The sequence below is a fragment of the Octodon degus genome, unplaced genomic scaffold (genome assembly GCF_000260255.1).
Source record: "Octodon degus isolate 3935 unplaced genomic scaffold, OctDeg1.0 scaffold00147, whole genome shotgun sequence".
In the NCBI taxonomy this organism is placed as follows: Eukaryota; Metazoa; Chordata; class Mammalia; order Rodentia; family Octodontidae; genus Octodon; species Octodon degus.
This window is the reverse complement of record NW_004524723.1, coordinates 6,269,969-6,287,417: the sequence shown is the minus strand read 5'-3', so window position 1 is coordinate 6,287,417 and position 17,449 is coordinate 6,269,969. Positions and strand designations below refer to the sequence as shown.

Below are 17,449 nucleotides of genomic sequence, written 5' to 3'. Positions count from 1 at the left end.
TGAGGAATGGATAAAAAAATGTGGAATTTTTATGCAATGAAGTATTACTCAGCTATAAAGAAAGAGAAGCTCAAGGTTTTTTTTAATAGGAAAATAAATGCAACTAGAGGCTGTATTCATAAGTGAAATAAAGCAGGCCCACATGTGTAAGCATGTTTATATTCTCACTAGTGTAATAACCTGAAAGAACAAGCAAAATCTGAGAGGTATAGTAGATAGTAAGATGGAAAGAAACTGAACATAAAGAATAAACAATTGAGATGAGGGAAAGGAGAAAAGATAGGAAAAGAAGGAAGGGGAAAATCATGTAAATATATAAACACACTAGCTAAGATGATGGTATTACTAATTTATATCAGTTTTTTGGAGGTATTGCTTAAAATTTTTACCTTGATCAGTTTTACATGCTAGCATCTGTAATCGGCACAACTATGTTGAAGACAGCAATGTGTAATATAAGAATCACTGTTGAATATGTTTCATCTTTTTATTTAAAAATGTTTACCATTTCTAACATCTTATCTATGATTTTTATAATTTCTATAAAATAAATAAAAAATAAAAAGGACAAGGGAAAAAATTAAAGGCTTATGGAAAGGAAGAGCTAATGTTTTCATTGATCGATCAATCTTGTATACCTATATCTGGTAGTTTGAGCAACAAATTTTTTAAAATTAATTTTATGAGCAACAAATTTGATGATAACAATATATAATATAACAATCATTGCTAATATCCTATTCTTGTTTTGAAATTCTGTACCATTTTTATTGTTTTATGTTGCTTTTTGTCCTTTTTTAAATGTATTTGGTACAGGGTCTCACTACACAGCTCAGACTTGTAGTGATCCTTCTATTTTCAGCCTCCCCAGCACTGGGATTACAGGCATGAGCCAACACACCTGGACTTTGTCAAAGGTTCAGCTCACCCAAGGGCAGAGCCAGCACAGCAATAGCCAGGGATCGAACCCTGGTCCCTTCACTTGCCTAAGCGTGCGCTTACCCCGCTGAGCCATCTTGCCAGCCTGCTTGTTGTCTTTGTTTTTATTATTTATTTTTGTTTTCTCCTCTTTAAAATACAATTTTAAAAGGGAATTTAAAATATAGCATGATCTATGTTACAGGTGGGAAATACAGAGAAAAGAATGGGAATTTATAGAGCAGTGATTAAGCCTGTGATGTGAAGGATGTTCCCAGACACAGTGGCACATGCCTGGATGACATAGTGTTTGGGATGAGCCTGAACTACATAGCAAGATCCTGTCTCAAAAAATAAAAATAAAATAAAATGAAGATAAGATATATACACATACATATATGCTAAATCAGATGTTTAAAGTGGTTAATAATTGACTTATAAAATAAATCTTCAATAGGTTGTAGAATAATAAAGAATTTAGAAAAGCATTTCTGCTAGATATTTGGATTGGAGAGATACCATAAAGGTGTTGATTTGACACCAGATTAAGAGAAAAAGAGACTAGAGAAGGCAAAACAAGTTGATGGGCAATTTAATAGTCCAAGGTAGAAACTGTGATGTCCCAAACAGGTTAGTAGTAATGGTAATGGAAGAAAGAAGACATGGAGAAATCCACTGAAGAAAGAGAGCCAAGAAAGTTGGTGACATCAGATATGGAAGTGAACAACATAGAATGTGAAACCAGAGATGACTCCCATTTCTGCAATCACACAAATGTCTCCACAGATACCTCTTAGCAGTTAAGCCCTTTATCTTCTCCTGCATTCCATAACTTATATAGCTTCAAAGTCAGGAAGTATAAGTTCCTTCTGTATGAGATGTGCCAGGTGCGCCCACAGCTCACCAGCCTGTCTTTAGATATTGAATGTACTAAATGAGTAGCTAAGAGCCTTGTTTGTGTATCACCTGCAGTTGTGTTCGCAATGGGAAGCAAAATGTACAAGAAACCACCTCCAAAAGGAAACATAGTGGCTCAAGTTATCAAATGTATTGGGGTGAGTCCATGAATTTTTTACCTGTCCTTTTCAATAAAAAGAAGAGATCCTATGGGAGGGAAAAAAAGTCTTCAAACAAGTGCATATATTTTCCTCAGTGATTCTTGTACTGCTTTCATGCCATCTGACAAGCTGAGGTTAACTCACCTTCCTCCATGCCTCTACTTAGCCATTAAAAAGAACAGAACACATTTTTCCATTTTTCATTTTTCCCACATTTTTCTTAAATTGGAAAATCTTGTAATGTGTAGATTATATGATGTCAACTTGAAATTAGGAAAAATAAAATTATATACCTCAAATATTTGAAATTATATATTCAAATATTCTGAAATTCATTGTCTGATGAGATTAAAGAGTGTAAGTAAGTCATTGAAAGTGTATACAGTCTACGGCCATACCACCCTGAACGCACCCAATCATGTCTGAAAGTGTATGCGTCTGAGGGAAGGGATAATAAATTGAAAAATACAAAGGTTGGCTTCTCTTTCTCTCTTGCCCGATATCTGTGCTCTGCCCTAGTTTGCCATTTCCAATCGCTTCAAGAACCGTTCTCGGAACATTCCAAGGCGCCAGCACTGGCTGGACTGGGCAACAGAGAAGTATCCAGTAAGTTGAAACTACAGAAACACTTTGTGGCTCCAGGGAGTCTTTCCAAATGAATTTTTTTCTGGTGTGTTTGACCTCTTATTATACTTCTTATATTAATTTTATTGAGAAATAAATAGCAATGTGACAGTTTCAAAACAGATTAATAGGGCAGTTACAATAATTAATGCATTGCATATTATTGTCTTCATAGTAGTTATTCATAGTACAAGATGCAGGCATGATATCTTGTCTAAATACTATTAGTACAAATCTTTCTTCTCATTGAACTAGAAAGTAGCTGAAAATCTATCCTATTTTGTATATACAGATATATACATATTTTTTCACTATAAAATAGTCCTTCATTTATATCTCCCTTTTTGTTTACTTTTGCCAGAGATGGGTATTCCATTGCCATTCATATATTGTAGGTATGTGAATTCAGCAAAGTAATCCAATATAGTCCAGTAATCCATAATAGTAGTGGTTATCCATAGGACTGGCAATGTCAGAAGTTGTTGACTTGAGCCTTTTACAGCTCAGCATATTAATATGGCTTTACTTTTTATACCTTGTTTTTATACTTTTCTGCTGGATGGTTAAGACCATGATAAAGCAAGACCTGTATAACAAAAAATGTAACTTTTATATCTGACAAATTTAGTCAAATCCCCTCAGGATTTATCTTGATACCCTGGACTGCAGTTTGTAGATCCTTTGTCAGTGTCAGTCATGTGTAAGTCACAGCCATTGCTTGACCAATTTGCTCTCTCTTATTATACTGTTCATATGTACTTTTTCTGTAAGCAGGGAAACCACTTTGGGAACACTGGACAATTCTACCTGTTCTTTCTTTCCTGCAGAAGCAGCTCATTATGGATGTGAAGGCACTGACTAGGATACTATTCCTGTACATCCCATTGCCCATGTTCTGGGCTCTTTTGGATCAGCAGGTAGGAATAGCTCTTTTCAAAGCTATCCCTGCATCCAGCTCTTCTCTTCTCATAGGAGAGGGATTTCTCACAGTAACATCTGTTCTCCCTAGGGCTCACGATGGACCTTACAAGCCACTAAGATGAATGGAGACTTGGTAAGTAGAAGAGGTTTTTCAGAGAAGACAATTCTTTTCATCATCCATATTAAATAAAAATTAAGTTATTTGTGATCTTTCCAGAAAATTAGATTAAAACCATTAGAGAGGTACATTTGGCTTGAAGGTACTAAGTCATTTAAACCAACAAACAAACTAAAAACAAAATTTCTCTTTACAATCATGAAAAGAAGAAGGATAGAAAATATTTAAGTGTATAAAAGGATACATTAAGAGGATAGCAAATAAGGGGCCCAGAACTTGGGTGGTGACTTCTTTCCACTGAGACATCAAGAGATGGTTCTCTTGTTGACTCTCTGAAGAGCAACTTCAGAAGCATTTTGTGTCAGTCAAATTCATCACCCGACCACAGCATATTATCCTCATTATTGCTGCATATAACTGTAGTTTCAGGTATTAATAAAAAGGAAAACAAATACCAACTCTATTCTCTCTCAAGCTAAGGAAAACAGTACAGGTTGAGCATCATTGATTCAAAGAGCCCAAGCTGGAATTATTTCAAAATCCAAACCTTTTTGAGCATCAAAATGATACTCTAAATGAAAAATTCCATACCATGAAAACATTTCATACACAAAGTTATTACAAATATTATGTAAAATCATCTTCAGGTTATGCTTCTGAGATATATGTAAAAAAATTTTTTTATCTGTAGGCTTGGATGTCTTCCCTGAGATATTTCATTCTGTATGAAAATATTTCAAAATCTCAAGCATTTTGGATAAAGAATTACTCTGTATGTACTTAGAAAAAAATATTCTCCCATAGGCCCACCTGCCCTCAGCAAACATAGCCAGAAGCCACCCAAAATCTGTTCTCAGTCCTAAATATCTTTATAGGTAAGATCCTTCAAGTCTCTGAACCAAAGACCTAATGGATTTTTATGTGCTTCTTCCCTGCTAATTATCAAGATGATTGATCTGCTTCCATCTAATGATCACTTATTACGATATTCTAGGGTTTTTTTGTGCTTCAGCCAGACCAGATGCAGGTAGGAGACTTCTCTATGGGCATGGGAGTACATTTCTTACCTGTGTTTCTTACCTGTGCTTCTACCTGTCAGATTAGCAATCATGATCTAATGTGTTTCTCCTTATATGTTGAGGAAAGCTATGCATAGAGATGAAAACATTCTCTTTAAATCTTATAACTTACCTTCCATCCTCTCTTAAATAAGTAGTTCCTGTGTAACTCTAGGGAGAGTGAATTTGAGTCCACAGGTAAAATATTAAGCGTCAGATTTTTTTTCTATGTCAAGGTAATATTGTCACAGAAGAGTGTTAAGACTTGTTATGTAGGCAATGAAGTTAGAATAGCTGTTCATTCATAAATTCTAGTTCTTTGTTTAGCTCCTCCTTCCATTGACCATTCCATGATCCCCAGTTCTTCCTTCTCTTCTTGCTTTCTTCTGGCTGCAACATTTCCCCATGGGCTGAGAAACTAAAGATAAGCAACATGGAATACAAGACCCCTAATATGATTAGAAGAAAAACAGGCTCCGAGAGAAATTAGTCCCTTGGGATATTTGTAAGCTAAAGTGTATTCACAAGAAATAGAGTCTTGGATATAAAAGGACTGAGAAGTGTGGACCCATTTTATACTTACAAAGGTGGAAGTGTTTTTGGATGTGAGACAGTACACGTAGGCAAATTAAAGCACATGGTCACACCCATGAGAGAACACTGTGACCAATACTTTTACTATGGCATTACAGGTGCTAAATCCTCTTCTGGTTCTTATCTTCATCCCATTGTTTGACCTTGTCATTTATCGGCTGATCGCCAAATGTGGAATCCACTTCTCGTAAGTACATTATTTTAGACTGTTTCAATATTTGCCCAATTTGATAAAGATTCATTATCAGTATGTTTCTGCTTAATGTGTCAGTTTATCATTGATCTGCTCCTGGTTTCCCTTGTGGAGCTAGTGACTATTCTACTGGAAAGTGGGAGGAAGATCTAACTACTGAGAGTTAACGTTAATTGTCTGTACTTAAGTGTATGATGTTGAAGAAATATGTCTACACTGTTTGAAAAGTTAAAAGTATAGTATATAAGATTAGGCCCTTAAACCAACTTGCTTCTTTTTTTCATGAATGTGCCCTAGTCTAAGAAATCCAAAATCTTTAATAACAACTCATTCCTCTAATTTTCCAGTTGTCTCTCTGAAACAAATGGGTACCTGGCAGGACTAAGGATAGAATTGTTCTTAGTTACTATTTTTTCCTTATTCTAAATAAAACTTATTCTTTGTAAACCTTGGCAGTGATGGATTTCAAACCTCCTTTCATTTCTAATTTAATAGCAATTTAATTGTGATGACAATGTCAGAGCCACTTTACGATATTCAAATGGCCTTTAATCAGTTACTCATTCATTGAACAGACAATAGGGATTTTGGACTGTGTACCATGTACATGTAAGTCAAGAAGAAACCTTTCCCGTGAGGAGTTTACTGATAAGGAAGTTAGAGCACATGCTGGATAACAATTAATACATGTTAATTACTCTAAGAAGGGAAGATTGAGATGCCAGGGAAGTACAGAGAAGGAATAGAGTCCTTTCTGCTGCCAGGGCCAGCAAAGACTTCTAAAGAGAAAAATGCATTAAAGCATGTACAATGCCTGGTATATGGTAAATGCTCAACAACTGTAGTTGCATTGCTATCACTTCTGATATTACATTGTGTTATAATGGATTTAAAACATACAAGCAAAGGAGGCAGCAGGAAAATGTGGTGTATTAGAACTGCAGTTCTATGTGACTCAAGTAAAAGGGGAAAAAGATGTATGAGAAGTTCTAGGAAGTACTTTGAAAAGTAATTAGGATTAAACGAGGGAAGGTCTTCTGTGATAGGTTAAAGAGGTTGAATTTTATACCCTAGAGCCTAAAGAATGGATATAATTATCTCTCCCTTTCTTTGGCAGATCACTTAGGAAAATGGCTGTTGGTATGATTCTAGCATGCCTGGCATTTGCAGTTGCAGCTATTGTGGAGATAAAAATAAATGTGAGTCTAGTAAATTATAAGCTCCAGGAAGACAGGTCATAGTACTGGTCTTGGTCATATTTCTGATCTGTTCAGTCTTGTTTCCCTGGGACCTAGCTCAGTACCTGTTTTGTAGGAAACATATAGTAAGTTTTCATGATAAATTAGTAGACATGGGGTAGAGCAGCAAAGGAAAATGAGGCCCACTCTTCTCCTGAGTGATGCAGAGGTTATTTTCAGAGAATTTTCAAACACTAATCTCTTAGATTTTTGTCCAGCTCTGGGGAATGCAGGCTTATCTGATGCCTTTCTAGATACCTGAACAAATTCCTTTTGGCACCAAATAAATAATCACTATTGGGGAACAAGTCAAAAATAATGAATTCATTTCCTGACATTAGTGCTTGCTGCATTGACTTTGTATTTCCATTCTAAACTACCTTTATTTTTTTATTTTTTAAAGAATACAAAATAGTGGGGCTGGGGACATAGCTCAGTAGAAAAAGTGCTTGCCTGGAAAGCATAAGGTCTTGAGTTCAGTCCCTGGTACCACCAAAAACAGAAAAAAAAAACAAAAACAAAAACAAAATAGTGATAGAAAAAACCCAGCATTATAAGCTATACAAAATTTCACTAAGCAAAGTAAGAGGAACTCAACAATACTGTATTGCATGATGCTATCTTTAAATTAGTTGTTCAGGTTACCAGATGAAAATGCACAAGATTAGGGGTTTCTAAATCACATGTTCATTAGTGAGAGAAAACTGTGTTCTTTTGGCTAGACAGGGTAGGCTGTGAGGGACAGGACTAAGGTATGAGTTTGCCTTGTAGCTCAAGGGTTATTTGTTGGTATTTATAATATATGTTATCTGTCCCAAGGGAATGGCCCCACCTCAGCCAGGGTCCCAGGAAATTTTCCTGCAAGTCTTAAACTTGGCAGATGATGACGTGAAAGTGACAGTGCTGGGGAAAGGAAATAATTCTCTATTGGCAGAGTCCATCAACTCTTTTCAGGTGAGGTATGGGCCTGAATTAATTAGAAACTTTCTATTGTTTATTGTTGTATTATTGTTCTGTGTTGTATTGATGTTTTTTTAAATTGACATTGTCTTATAAGCTACTTCTTGTGTCCTTACATAATCTTTGATAATATGATTTTAATGGCTGAATAATATCTATTTAAGCCTTTTTATAGATACTCATTTTTATTATACATAATCCTGTAATTAGCCTCTTTACTCATAAATCTTTATTTATGCCTCTAATTATTTCCTATGATATATTCCTAGATATGAAATAACTAGTTTAAAGAAAAAAATTATGTGTATTACTCACCCCGAAATGTCATGAGATTGTAATGTTCCAGCTGGGACAGAAAGTGAAACAGATGCTTCATTCTACAGAAACCAACGCACTATTTTAAACTACACCTAAACTCAAAAAGCCAGGATTTCCACTTTCATCTGAAGTATCACAATCTGTCTGTGCAAACTGAACATTCTGTAGTAGAGAATAACTGGTACACCATGGTCCTTCATGCAGATGGGGAAAATCTCTCCAGCATCATGGTAAGTTGAGGAATTGCCTGTATTCCAAGTTGTCATCTGTCAGCAAGATAACTAGCTGTCCCACTGTGTCTTACCAATGATCTGCCTGATGATCAAATATTTTGATTATGTGTTCCTTTTTGTCAGTTGGTACTGATTATTACTTTTCTCTCTTGTAGGTAAAGAATGTAGAAAACAAAACAGTCAATGGAATGACAACTGTCAGGTTCGGTTGCCAAGCAGACCCTGGGTCACTGTGTTCTCTTGAATCTTGGGTCTCTTCTGATTTCTGGGACTTCAGATGAAGAGACCTCACAATTTATTTATAATGAAGAGGATTTATCTCCTTTAGACTTTCAGGGGCACTGATATCTAAAGGAGTTTTCAGGAAAGTGAGAAGTAGATAGATTTGTTCTTTCCTGAAGTTAATCCCACTGCAAACATTTCTTCAAAATTTCATTCATTAATCTTGCTCTCAAGAAAATAACTGAGTACATTTTTGTTTACCAGAGATAAAGTGAACAAATTATTTTTACTATTTACAAGTAAGCAAATAATTTTCCTTTAATTTTTTAGTATGTGGGTATCTACTACTTAGAGTTGTTATATTAAGTCTGTAGAGGTATCATGGTGTAGTTCATATCTGGAATAAAAAGACATGATTTAAATGCCAGCCAAATAGCTCAGCAGATTAAAGTGCCTGCTTAGGCAGATGCAGGGACCAGGGTTCAATCCCTGGCATGCCATGTTGGCCCCACCCAGGGGACATGTTGAGACTGGGACTGGGCATGGTGGCACATGCCTGTAATACCAGTGCTGGGGAGGCTGAAAACAGAAAGATCACTATGAGTCCAATCTGTGTAGTGAGACCCTGTGTACCCTGTACTAAATATAAAATTTTTTTTAAAAAAACTAAAAAGACATGATTTAGAATTTAGGTAAGGCTGAAAGTCTTGTCCAGTAGCAAGGAAAAATCCAATACAGAGGTCCAAAGAGGTCACTTGCCTTCTGTGGCAGGTATTAGGTGTAAAATGGACAGATACAAATGCCTACTGCGATCAAGATGAAAGGGTTGAGAATAGCACTGTAATGGAAAGTCTGAATCCCACTGAAGGGTGGAACATTCATAATAATGTTCTTTTGATTATGCTTCAGAAAGCTAACAGCTTAAAATAAGGTCAAAATGAGGTCTAAGGGGCTGGGGAGATAGCTCAGTAGAATAAATGCTTGCTTGGCAAGCGCATGGGCCTGAGTTCGATCCCCGGTTCTACAAAACAAAACAAAAAAACAAACCTCCCCCTCAAAAAAAAAAAAAAAAAAAAAAAAAAAAAAAAAAAAAAAAAAAAAAAGAATAAGGTCTAAGTTCCAAACTGTGATCTGAAAGCAGAATAACTTGCTGGCTCATTAGTGTCTTTTCAAGGATCTGTCTGATGACCAAATATTCTGACTGTTGGTTCCTTTTTGCTAGTTGTTACTGATTTTTACTGTCCATAGGCTTGCAGAAAGGATATTTTCTAGGTGAGTATAGGATAATTTAAAGTCCAGAAGTAAGCATTTAGGACTCTATCCTTCTAATCCTTGGAGAAGAGACTCAAGCAAAAACTATCACAACAGAAATGTTTCAAAACTCATCCTGAGTCAATAACCTAGGTACTCAGGTTAGAAGACTAGAAACATGGTTTTGGAAAGGTCCAAGATTTCTACAGACACCCCAAAGAGTAGTAAAAACCTAGTATGCACTCTAAGTCTAAATCTTATGTGAGTTAAATCATACTTCATTTGTAAAAGGATGTCAGCTTTGTGTAAATGATATTACATCTTTATACATAATTATATTATTTGCTTAGTAAAGTCCAATCAATTCGATCATTGTGAAAGAATGAAAATGGACACATTTAAACTGAAAGAAAACCCAGCTTGTCCACAATGATCTTGATAGCATCTATACAGCTTGAGATCTAGTGAGGATGCAAAGGCGATAATACTCCAGAGAGAAAACCGGGGACACTAGACATTTGGTATCTTTCATGTGATAGCCATTATTCTTGGCACTGGAGCTATAATGCTAAACAAAACAAAAGGCCCCTAACTAGCTAGATATGGCAGCACAGTAATTCTAATGATTTGAGAGGCTAAAGCCAGAAAGTAGAAAGTTTAAGATCAACCTGAGCAATTTAATGAGACCCTGTGTTAAACTAAAAATCCCGGCACTTTGCGAATCTGTGGTGGCAAGACCGTAAACTCAAACCTAGCCTGGGCAGTGTAGTGCCTTAATGAGACCCTGTCTCAGAATAAAATATTTAAAAAGGATTTGGGATGTAGCCCAGTGAGTGTCTTAGGTTTAATCTTCCATGGAAAAAAAGGGAGGGAGATTTGGAGGTAGCAAAGGGTAGAACATTTGCCTAATATGCGTTCAAGTCCCACATTCATCAGGTGTCACTTATGGGTGTGCCTTTTTCTGACATGTAATTAATGTCTTTACCTCAGGTTTATTAACACTTTGCCCAGAGACGTGACCATCTCCCTGGGTACAGATGACTCCTTCACTGTTCGTAAAGACTATGGCGTGTCTGCTTACAGAACCATCCCAAGAGGAGAGTAAGAGCACTGCCCCGTGGACATTTTACCTTTATCAGCAATTGCTTTTTAAATGCTATCATTGTGTATAGGTAGGATATATATGGTAATTCTGGTGCATCACAATAGTAATTTGGGTAGCCATCCTGTGTAGTTAAGATAGCCTGTCTTTGTGAGGTTCTGCAGTTTATTATTGTCCTGGCTCTACTCTCTGGTACCTCCAGTGGTACTTTATTCCTTAGAATGTACTATGTTACACTGTTCTACCAAATCATAAGATTTGCATAAGAAAAATTCACCTGGGTTTGAAATCTACAAAAGAAGGTGATTTATGCCTTCTTTATTCAGGTTTAGAATAAAAACAGCAAACAATAGCAACAACAAAGACCTGAGAAGCAATAAAGAGCTCAGATCAGAGCAGGGAGCTAGCATAAAAATAACTTCCTCCCGAAAGTCTTTCTCTTGAAAGAGAAATGGTGCCTGCCTTGTTTTCCTCACCTCAGCACCACTGAGATCACTCTTGAGTTTCCCCTTCCTTCCCCTCCTACATGGAGTAGTTTGTAAGCTGTGCTGCTTATTCTAACTTAAACTTACTCTGTCCCAGGTATCCTGCAGTGCCTTGTAAAGCAGAAGATAAGGACTTTTCTCTGAATCTGGGTCTACTAGACTTTGGTGCCTCCTATCTGCTTGTTATTACTAATGTAAGTAAAGGACAAGGACTCCTGCAAGACAGGATTGGGACTTATTTCTAGAAGGTAATAGGTTTCTCCAGTGACTTTAGAAAGCCCGCTCTACATGGGTTATGAAAAGGGATAGGCATATGCAGTAGGCCAAGAGTACTGGGGAATGAGATACAGCGCCATGTGATGACATAGTTTGTTCAGTCTCATTGTGACTCTAAGAAACCAAAGATTATTATGCAAAATTTTTTATGTCTTCTAGCCTGGATCTTAGTTCCCTAGCTCCTTGGAAATTTGATCAACTAGCATATCACAGCCTGAAATACCAAGACTGGTAGTAAATGTTAATCTTTACACAAAGTTTGGGGATCTGTTAACTGTGCTTCAACAAAAGCAATAAAAGAGGGTAACTCTGAATTTTACTTTTGATGATGACTTTGAATATAATTTTGTTATTTCATAACTTTTGACTCTATTAAAGATAAAGAGTGGATAATCAGAGGGATAATCATTTCTAAAGATGTGATGAAAACTCAGTCTATAAAATTTTACTCGTTAGTGAATTTAATTAGCTTGATCCTTTTGATTATTTTTGTACTAGGTTTGCTAAGATATAATTAATATGCCATGAAATTCATCTATTTAAGCACAATGGTTTTATTAGCATATGCCAATATCTGTTGACATGTATTTACTATCCATAGAGAAATAATATTCAACAATACATGGTCAATAGCTATTTGTATATTGACATTGTTGTAGAATTTTGGAACATTTTTTTTATCACCTCAAATTAAAAAAAAACAGACCCACAAAATTCAAAGACCCAATCCAAAAATGGGCATCTGAGATGACATACTTCTCAGATAAAGAATACAAATGGAAAATAAACACACGAAACAATGTTCAACATCATTGGTAATTTGAGAAGTACAAATTAAATAGCACTGAAATTCCATCTCAACTTGGAAAGATTTGTTATCATAAAAAAAATCAACACTAACAAATGCTGGTGAGGCTATGGGGAAAAAGGAACTCTTCTCCACTATTGGTAGGAGTGTAGACTGGTACAACTACTGTAAAAATCACCATGTAGATTTCAAAAAACTAGGATTAGCGGTCCCATTAGAACCAGCTATTACACTTCTGGGTATTTTTCCCAGAAGAATTGAAAACATCATACCACAGTGATGTATGTGCATCCATGTTTATATGACAACAACTTTTCATAGCTAAATCTTGGAAACAATCCAAATGCCCATCAACCAAGGAATAGATAAAAAAAAAAGCTGTGGTTATTTTCATACAATGGAGTATGACTTAGCTATAAAGAAAGATAAATTCAAGGCTTTTTAGGTAAATGGGTACAACTAGAGACTATACTCATAAGTGAAATAAACCAGACTCAAATATGTAAACATCATCTTGTCTCCCTTGTATAAAAAACTAAAAGAGTAAATGAAATCTAAAAGTAAAATAGATATTGTAAAAGGAAAATACACTGCTCAGAAAGGCCAACTGGGATAAAGAAAAGGAGAAAAGAAGGAAGAGGAAAAATATATGTATAAGACAGCTAAGATAATTATACTACTACTTTCCATTAGTTTATTGAAAGGAACAGTAAGTGCTTATATTGCTTGATCAATTTTCCATGCCTATACCTGGTAATCTGAGCAACTACTTTCAACATAACCATATGCAATATAAAAACCAACCATTGTTCATTTCCTATTATCTTGTTTTGAAATTCTGTATTATTTTTATTGCTTTTTAGCTCTTTTTAAAATAATGTTTAAAAAGAACACTGACACCCATTGGAAGCTGTTCCCCATTTATTCCCATGACTAGGACCAAGAAACTCCTATGCCTATCAGTTTTCCTGTTTTGGAACATCATATCATTGGAATCATGATTTGGGGCCTTTTGTGTCTGGCTTTTTTCTTGTAGTATGATTTTTAAGGGCCAATCATGAAGTCACATGCACCATTCCTTCATTCCTTTTTGTTATCAAAAACATTCCATTGTATGGATATAATACTTTATTAATTAATTTATTTATTCATTAGTTGATGTACATTTTAATTGTTTCTACCTTTTGACTCCTATAAATAATGCTGTCATGAATTTTCATATAACTATTTTTTGTGGACATATTTTTTATTTCTTTCAGGTATATGCCTAGAAATAGATTTCTTGGGCCACATAGTACCTCTGCATTTAGCCATTTGTAAACTATAAGACATGTTTAAAGTGATTACAGTATTTTACATTCTGACCAAAAATGTACAAATGAGTTACAATTTCTCTGTGTCCTTTCCAACACTTGTTTCCTTTCTGACTACAGCCATTTTAGTGGGTATGAAATACTATTTCTTTGTGGTTATGAGTCTCATTTCCCTGATGGCCAATGATATTTAGCATCTTTTCATGTTTTTTTTTTTTTGTGCTTTTTTTTTGGTCACTCATCTGTCTACTCTGGAGAAATGTCTATATCAGATCCTTTGCATTATTTGTCTTTTTTGCCATAATTTTATTCATAAACAAATAGCAATGAGACAGTTTCAAATCAAATCAGTAGGAAAGTTTCAATAATTAACACACTGCATACATTCTTCTTAGTGGTTAATTGCTGTGCAAGATGCGGACATGATATCCTATTTACAAACACTATTAGAATACATTGCTCTATTCATTAAGAGAATGTAACTATATATCTATCCTAACCACTTTGAATACACAGATACAAAATGGACATTCATCTGTATCCCTTTTTTTTGTTAAGTTCTGTTATTTGAATATTATAGGTGTGTTAACTCAGCAAGATATTCTAAAAGAGTCCAGTAGCCCATAATAGTATTGGGTCTTCCGCTTAACTGGCAATATCAGAGATTGGTGACCTGAGTCCCCCACAGCTCAACATAACAGCATGGCTTTACTTCTTATATTTCGTTTTTATACTTTTCTACTGGATGGTTAAGACCAAGGTAAAGCAGGACCTGTGCAACAAGAGTAGTAGCTTTTGGGTCTGATAAGGTCAGTGAAATCCCCTCAGGATTTATCCTGAGATCCTGTACCTCAGACTGTAGAACCTTTGTCAGTGTCAGCCATGTGGATGAGTCACGGCCATTGCTTGGCCAAAGTGCTCTCTGTGAAAGCCTGAGAGAGTGTTTTCTCTCCATGTGACTCTCCATAGGCACACTCTACATCATCGATCACTTTCCTCTTTGGCCCCATAATCTCCTTGATCAGAAAATTTGGGACACTACTGAGTTACATGACGTTACAGTACAAGATCTCATATGTCCTGAGTCTTAATTGACCTTAGAAGGCTAGGGCCAAGATGTTGGCTTTCCTTGCAGCCCTCCTTTTTCTCTAATTTTGGTCTGCAAACTTAGGTTGTTAACCATCCAGAAGGCAAGTTTATTGTTATTATCATACAACTTAGGCTTAACTGCATTATTTGTCTTTTGCTTACTGGTTTGTAAGTATTCTTTATATATTTTAGATATGTCTGTTATTTGGTATATAATTTATAAATTCTCCCATTCAATAGATGGGTTGCCTTTTAACTTTCTTGATCTATTGAAATATAAATTTTGATTAAGTATAGTTTGTCTACTTTTTCTTAGGTTGACTGTGGTTTTTACTGTCATATGTAAAGAAACCATAGCCTAACCCAAGTCTATAAGGATTCATGCCTGTAGTTTCCCTAAGAATTTTATAGCTTTAGAGCTTATGTGTAGATTTTTAAATCATTTTGAATAAATTTTAACATATAATGTGAGTTGAGGGGTCATTTTCATTCTTTTTTAATTGATTTTTGACAAGGGTATCAGGATCATGTAAGGGGAACAAGAACAGTCCTTTCAATACACGTGCTGGGGCAAATGGTTGTGCATATAAAAAAGAATGAAAATGACCCCTCAGCTCATGTTACATGTCAAAATTTTTATCTGCAGGATATAATCTAACTAACTGAAGTTAGGTAAATGAATGTTGCACAATCAAAATAAATTTGAAACTGTTGGCATCGTGTTGAATCTTCAGTTTTTTTAAGGTAGCAGGATAAAAATAAAAAGAGGGGATGGATATAGGTCTGTAGAATGCTTACCTGAGACTTCTGACAAGCCTCATTTGCTCTTTTCTTTCAATTAGATCACCAGCAAAGGCCTTCAGGCCTGGAAGACAGAAGACATTCTTGCCAATCATATGTCCATTGCATGGCAGCTACCACAGTATGCCCTAGTTACAGCTGCAGAGGTCATGTTCTCTGTCACAGGACTTGAGTTTTCTTATTCTCAGGTAAGATTTTGTGAATGTCATTGGAAGAGGAGACAATGCTTGAAAGACAGTGGGTTTTAGTTTTGGCACTGCCTCAAATGGTCAGGTGATCCAAGCCAAGATCTCCATGTCTTTTGACCTTGGCTTCCTTAGAGATGGCCCTGAACATACATTTTTGACTTCCAGGATGATGGCAGTGCAGCATAGGAGGCTGTGCTGCTTGTGTTCTGGAAAAGAACACTTAAAAATGAAGAGGAAGGACTGTGGAACTATCCAAGTTCAAATTTTGGTTGCACAATTTATTGTATAAACTTGCACAAGTAAATTATCACCTCATTACTGTCTTTCTTTTCCTTGTGCTGCTTTTCTTATGTCTTAGTAGCACTAATAGAATTTATATGTTAGGATCACAACAAGGATTATAGGATAGGATGAGTTATTTAATTAGGATGAGTTATTTAATTAAAAGCTATACTTTATTCTTTTAACCCTATTGCCATCCTCTAAATCAATGTGATAGCTAAACTTAGTGGGGAAAGTTCAAATCTGGAAGATTCTGTAGGAGAAATTGCCTGTGTAGGCTCATGGGGCAGGAGAGTGGTATAGTTTGTTTACTCACAAACTTGTGCCTTCCTTAGGCTCCATCAAGCATGAAATCTGTGCTCCAAGCAGCCTGGTTGTTGACAATTGCATTTGGGAATATTATCGTGCTTGTTGTTGCACAGTTCAGTGGCCTGTTACAGGTATGGATCTGGGGGAAACAGGATTGCATGTCTACCCAAAGATTTCCTCCAACTTCCTCCTATCCTTTGCACTCATCTCTCTGTAGCCATTATCTTCCACTCAGTGCTATGATGTGAATGAGTTAGATACACAGACTTTACCAAGAAATAGACATGTGTTGGTGACACAAGTGACCACCATGAAGCTTATGTGAAGGAAGACCAGTGAACCCAGTGTTCTTCTACGAATCCATCTAAATGATCCCTCAATCTGTTCCCAGTCGCTATTCTTTAAAGATATTTTTCATTGCAGTTTTTCCCATATTCTTCTCTTTTTTTTTTCGTACAGTGGGCTGAATTCATTTTGTTTTCCTGCCTCCTGCTGGTGGTCTGCCTGATCTTCTCCATCATGAGCTACTACTACGTTCCCCTAAATTCAGAGAAGATGCATGGGCCAGCAAATAAGCATCATATTCATATACAAGGAAACATGGTCAACCAGGAAACCAGGAATACAAAACTCTGATGATCCCCTGCTCTGATCCTAATTCCTGGCCATAGTCCTGGCCATTCCTCATCTGCAAACATTGGTTTCTCCTAAAGGATTGGTAGAGAAAGGTAGTATCATTAGTAGAGATTCTCTTATGTGAGAGAGGTAATTTATGACTAGAGTTTCCAGTTCATCTTTTAACAAAGCACTTACCTACACTCAGTGTTTTCCCATTTATTAGCAAACTCAGTAAATCCTGTATAGTGTAGTTCAAGCTGGCCTAGTGTCTCAAATAGCCACAGAAATACAGTTATAGTTAAGATAAATCTTTGAGGGTATGCAGAGTTGTGTGTGTGATTCCCTCACGCGTTTAAAACGATAACCCCACCTTTTGGGGTACTGGTTAGGGGCGAAAGTGGAAAATAAAATATAGTACTTCAAGTTGCTTTATCAGCACTGTAATTGTGCTACTAATGAAAACCTCAAAGAT

General features: G+C 36.0%; 1 protein-coding gene across 2 annotated transcripts in view; it reads left to right on the top strand.

The window, feature by feature from the left end:
- The window catches only part of Slc15a2 (solute carrier family 15 member 2), a 28,513-nt gene extending 11,070 nt beyond the window's left edge, over nucleotides 1-17,443 (top strand). Inside the window, exons 8-22 of one of the 2 annotated variants that reach the window (XM_004642198.2) lie at nucleotides 1,891-1,973; nucleotides 2,496-2,582; nucleotides 3,428-3,517; nucleotides 3,610-3,654; nucleotides 4,634-4,666; nucleotides 5,390-5,478; nucleotides 6,602-6,683; nucleotides 7,542-7,676; nucleotides 8,066-8,230; nucleotides 8,389-8,435; nucleotides 10,697-10,807; nucleotides 11,391-11,487; nucleotides 15,622-15,768; nucleotides 16,386-16,490; nucleotides 16,819-17,443. In XM_004642198.2, coding sequence (XP_004642255.1) covers nucleotides 1,891-1,973; nucleotides 2,496-2,582; nucleotides 3,428-3,517; nucleotides 3,610-3,654; nucleotides 4,634-4,666; nucleotides 5,390-5,478; nucleotides 6,602-6,683; nucleotides 7,542-7,676; nucleotides 8,066-8,230; nucleotides 8,389-8,435; nucleotides 10,697-10,807; nucleotides 11,391-11,487; nucleotides 15,622-15,768; nucleotides 16,386-16,490; nucleotides 16,819-16,995 — 1,493 coding nt within the window. In that variant the 3' untranslated portion in view covers nucleotides 16,996-17,443. Of the gene's footprint in view, nucleotides 1-1,890; nucleotides 1,974-2,495; nucleotides 2,583-3,427; nucleotides 3,518-3,609; nucleotides 3,655-4,443; nucleotides 4,515-4,633; nucleotides 4,667-5,389; nucleotides 5,479-6,601; nucleotides 6,684-7,541; nucleotides 7,677-8,065; nucleotides 8,231-8,388; nucleotides 8,436-10,696; nucleotides 10,808-11,390; nucleotides 11,488-15,621; nucleotides 15,769-16,385; nucleotides 16,491-16,818 lie in introns of those variants that run through there. The other variant, XM_023702260.1, reaches the window with a different exon arrangement.
- The last annotated feature ends 6 nt before the right edge of the window (nucleotides 17,444-17,449 follow it).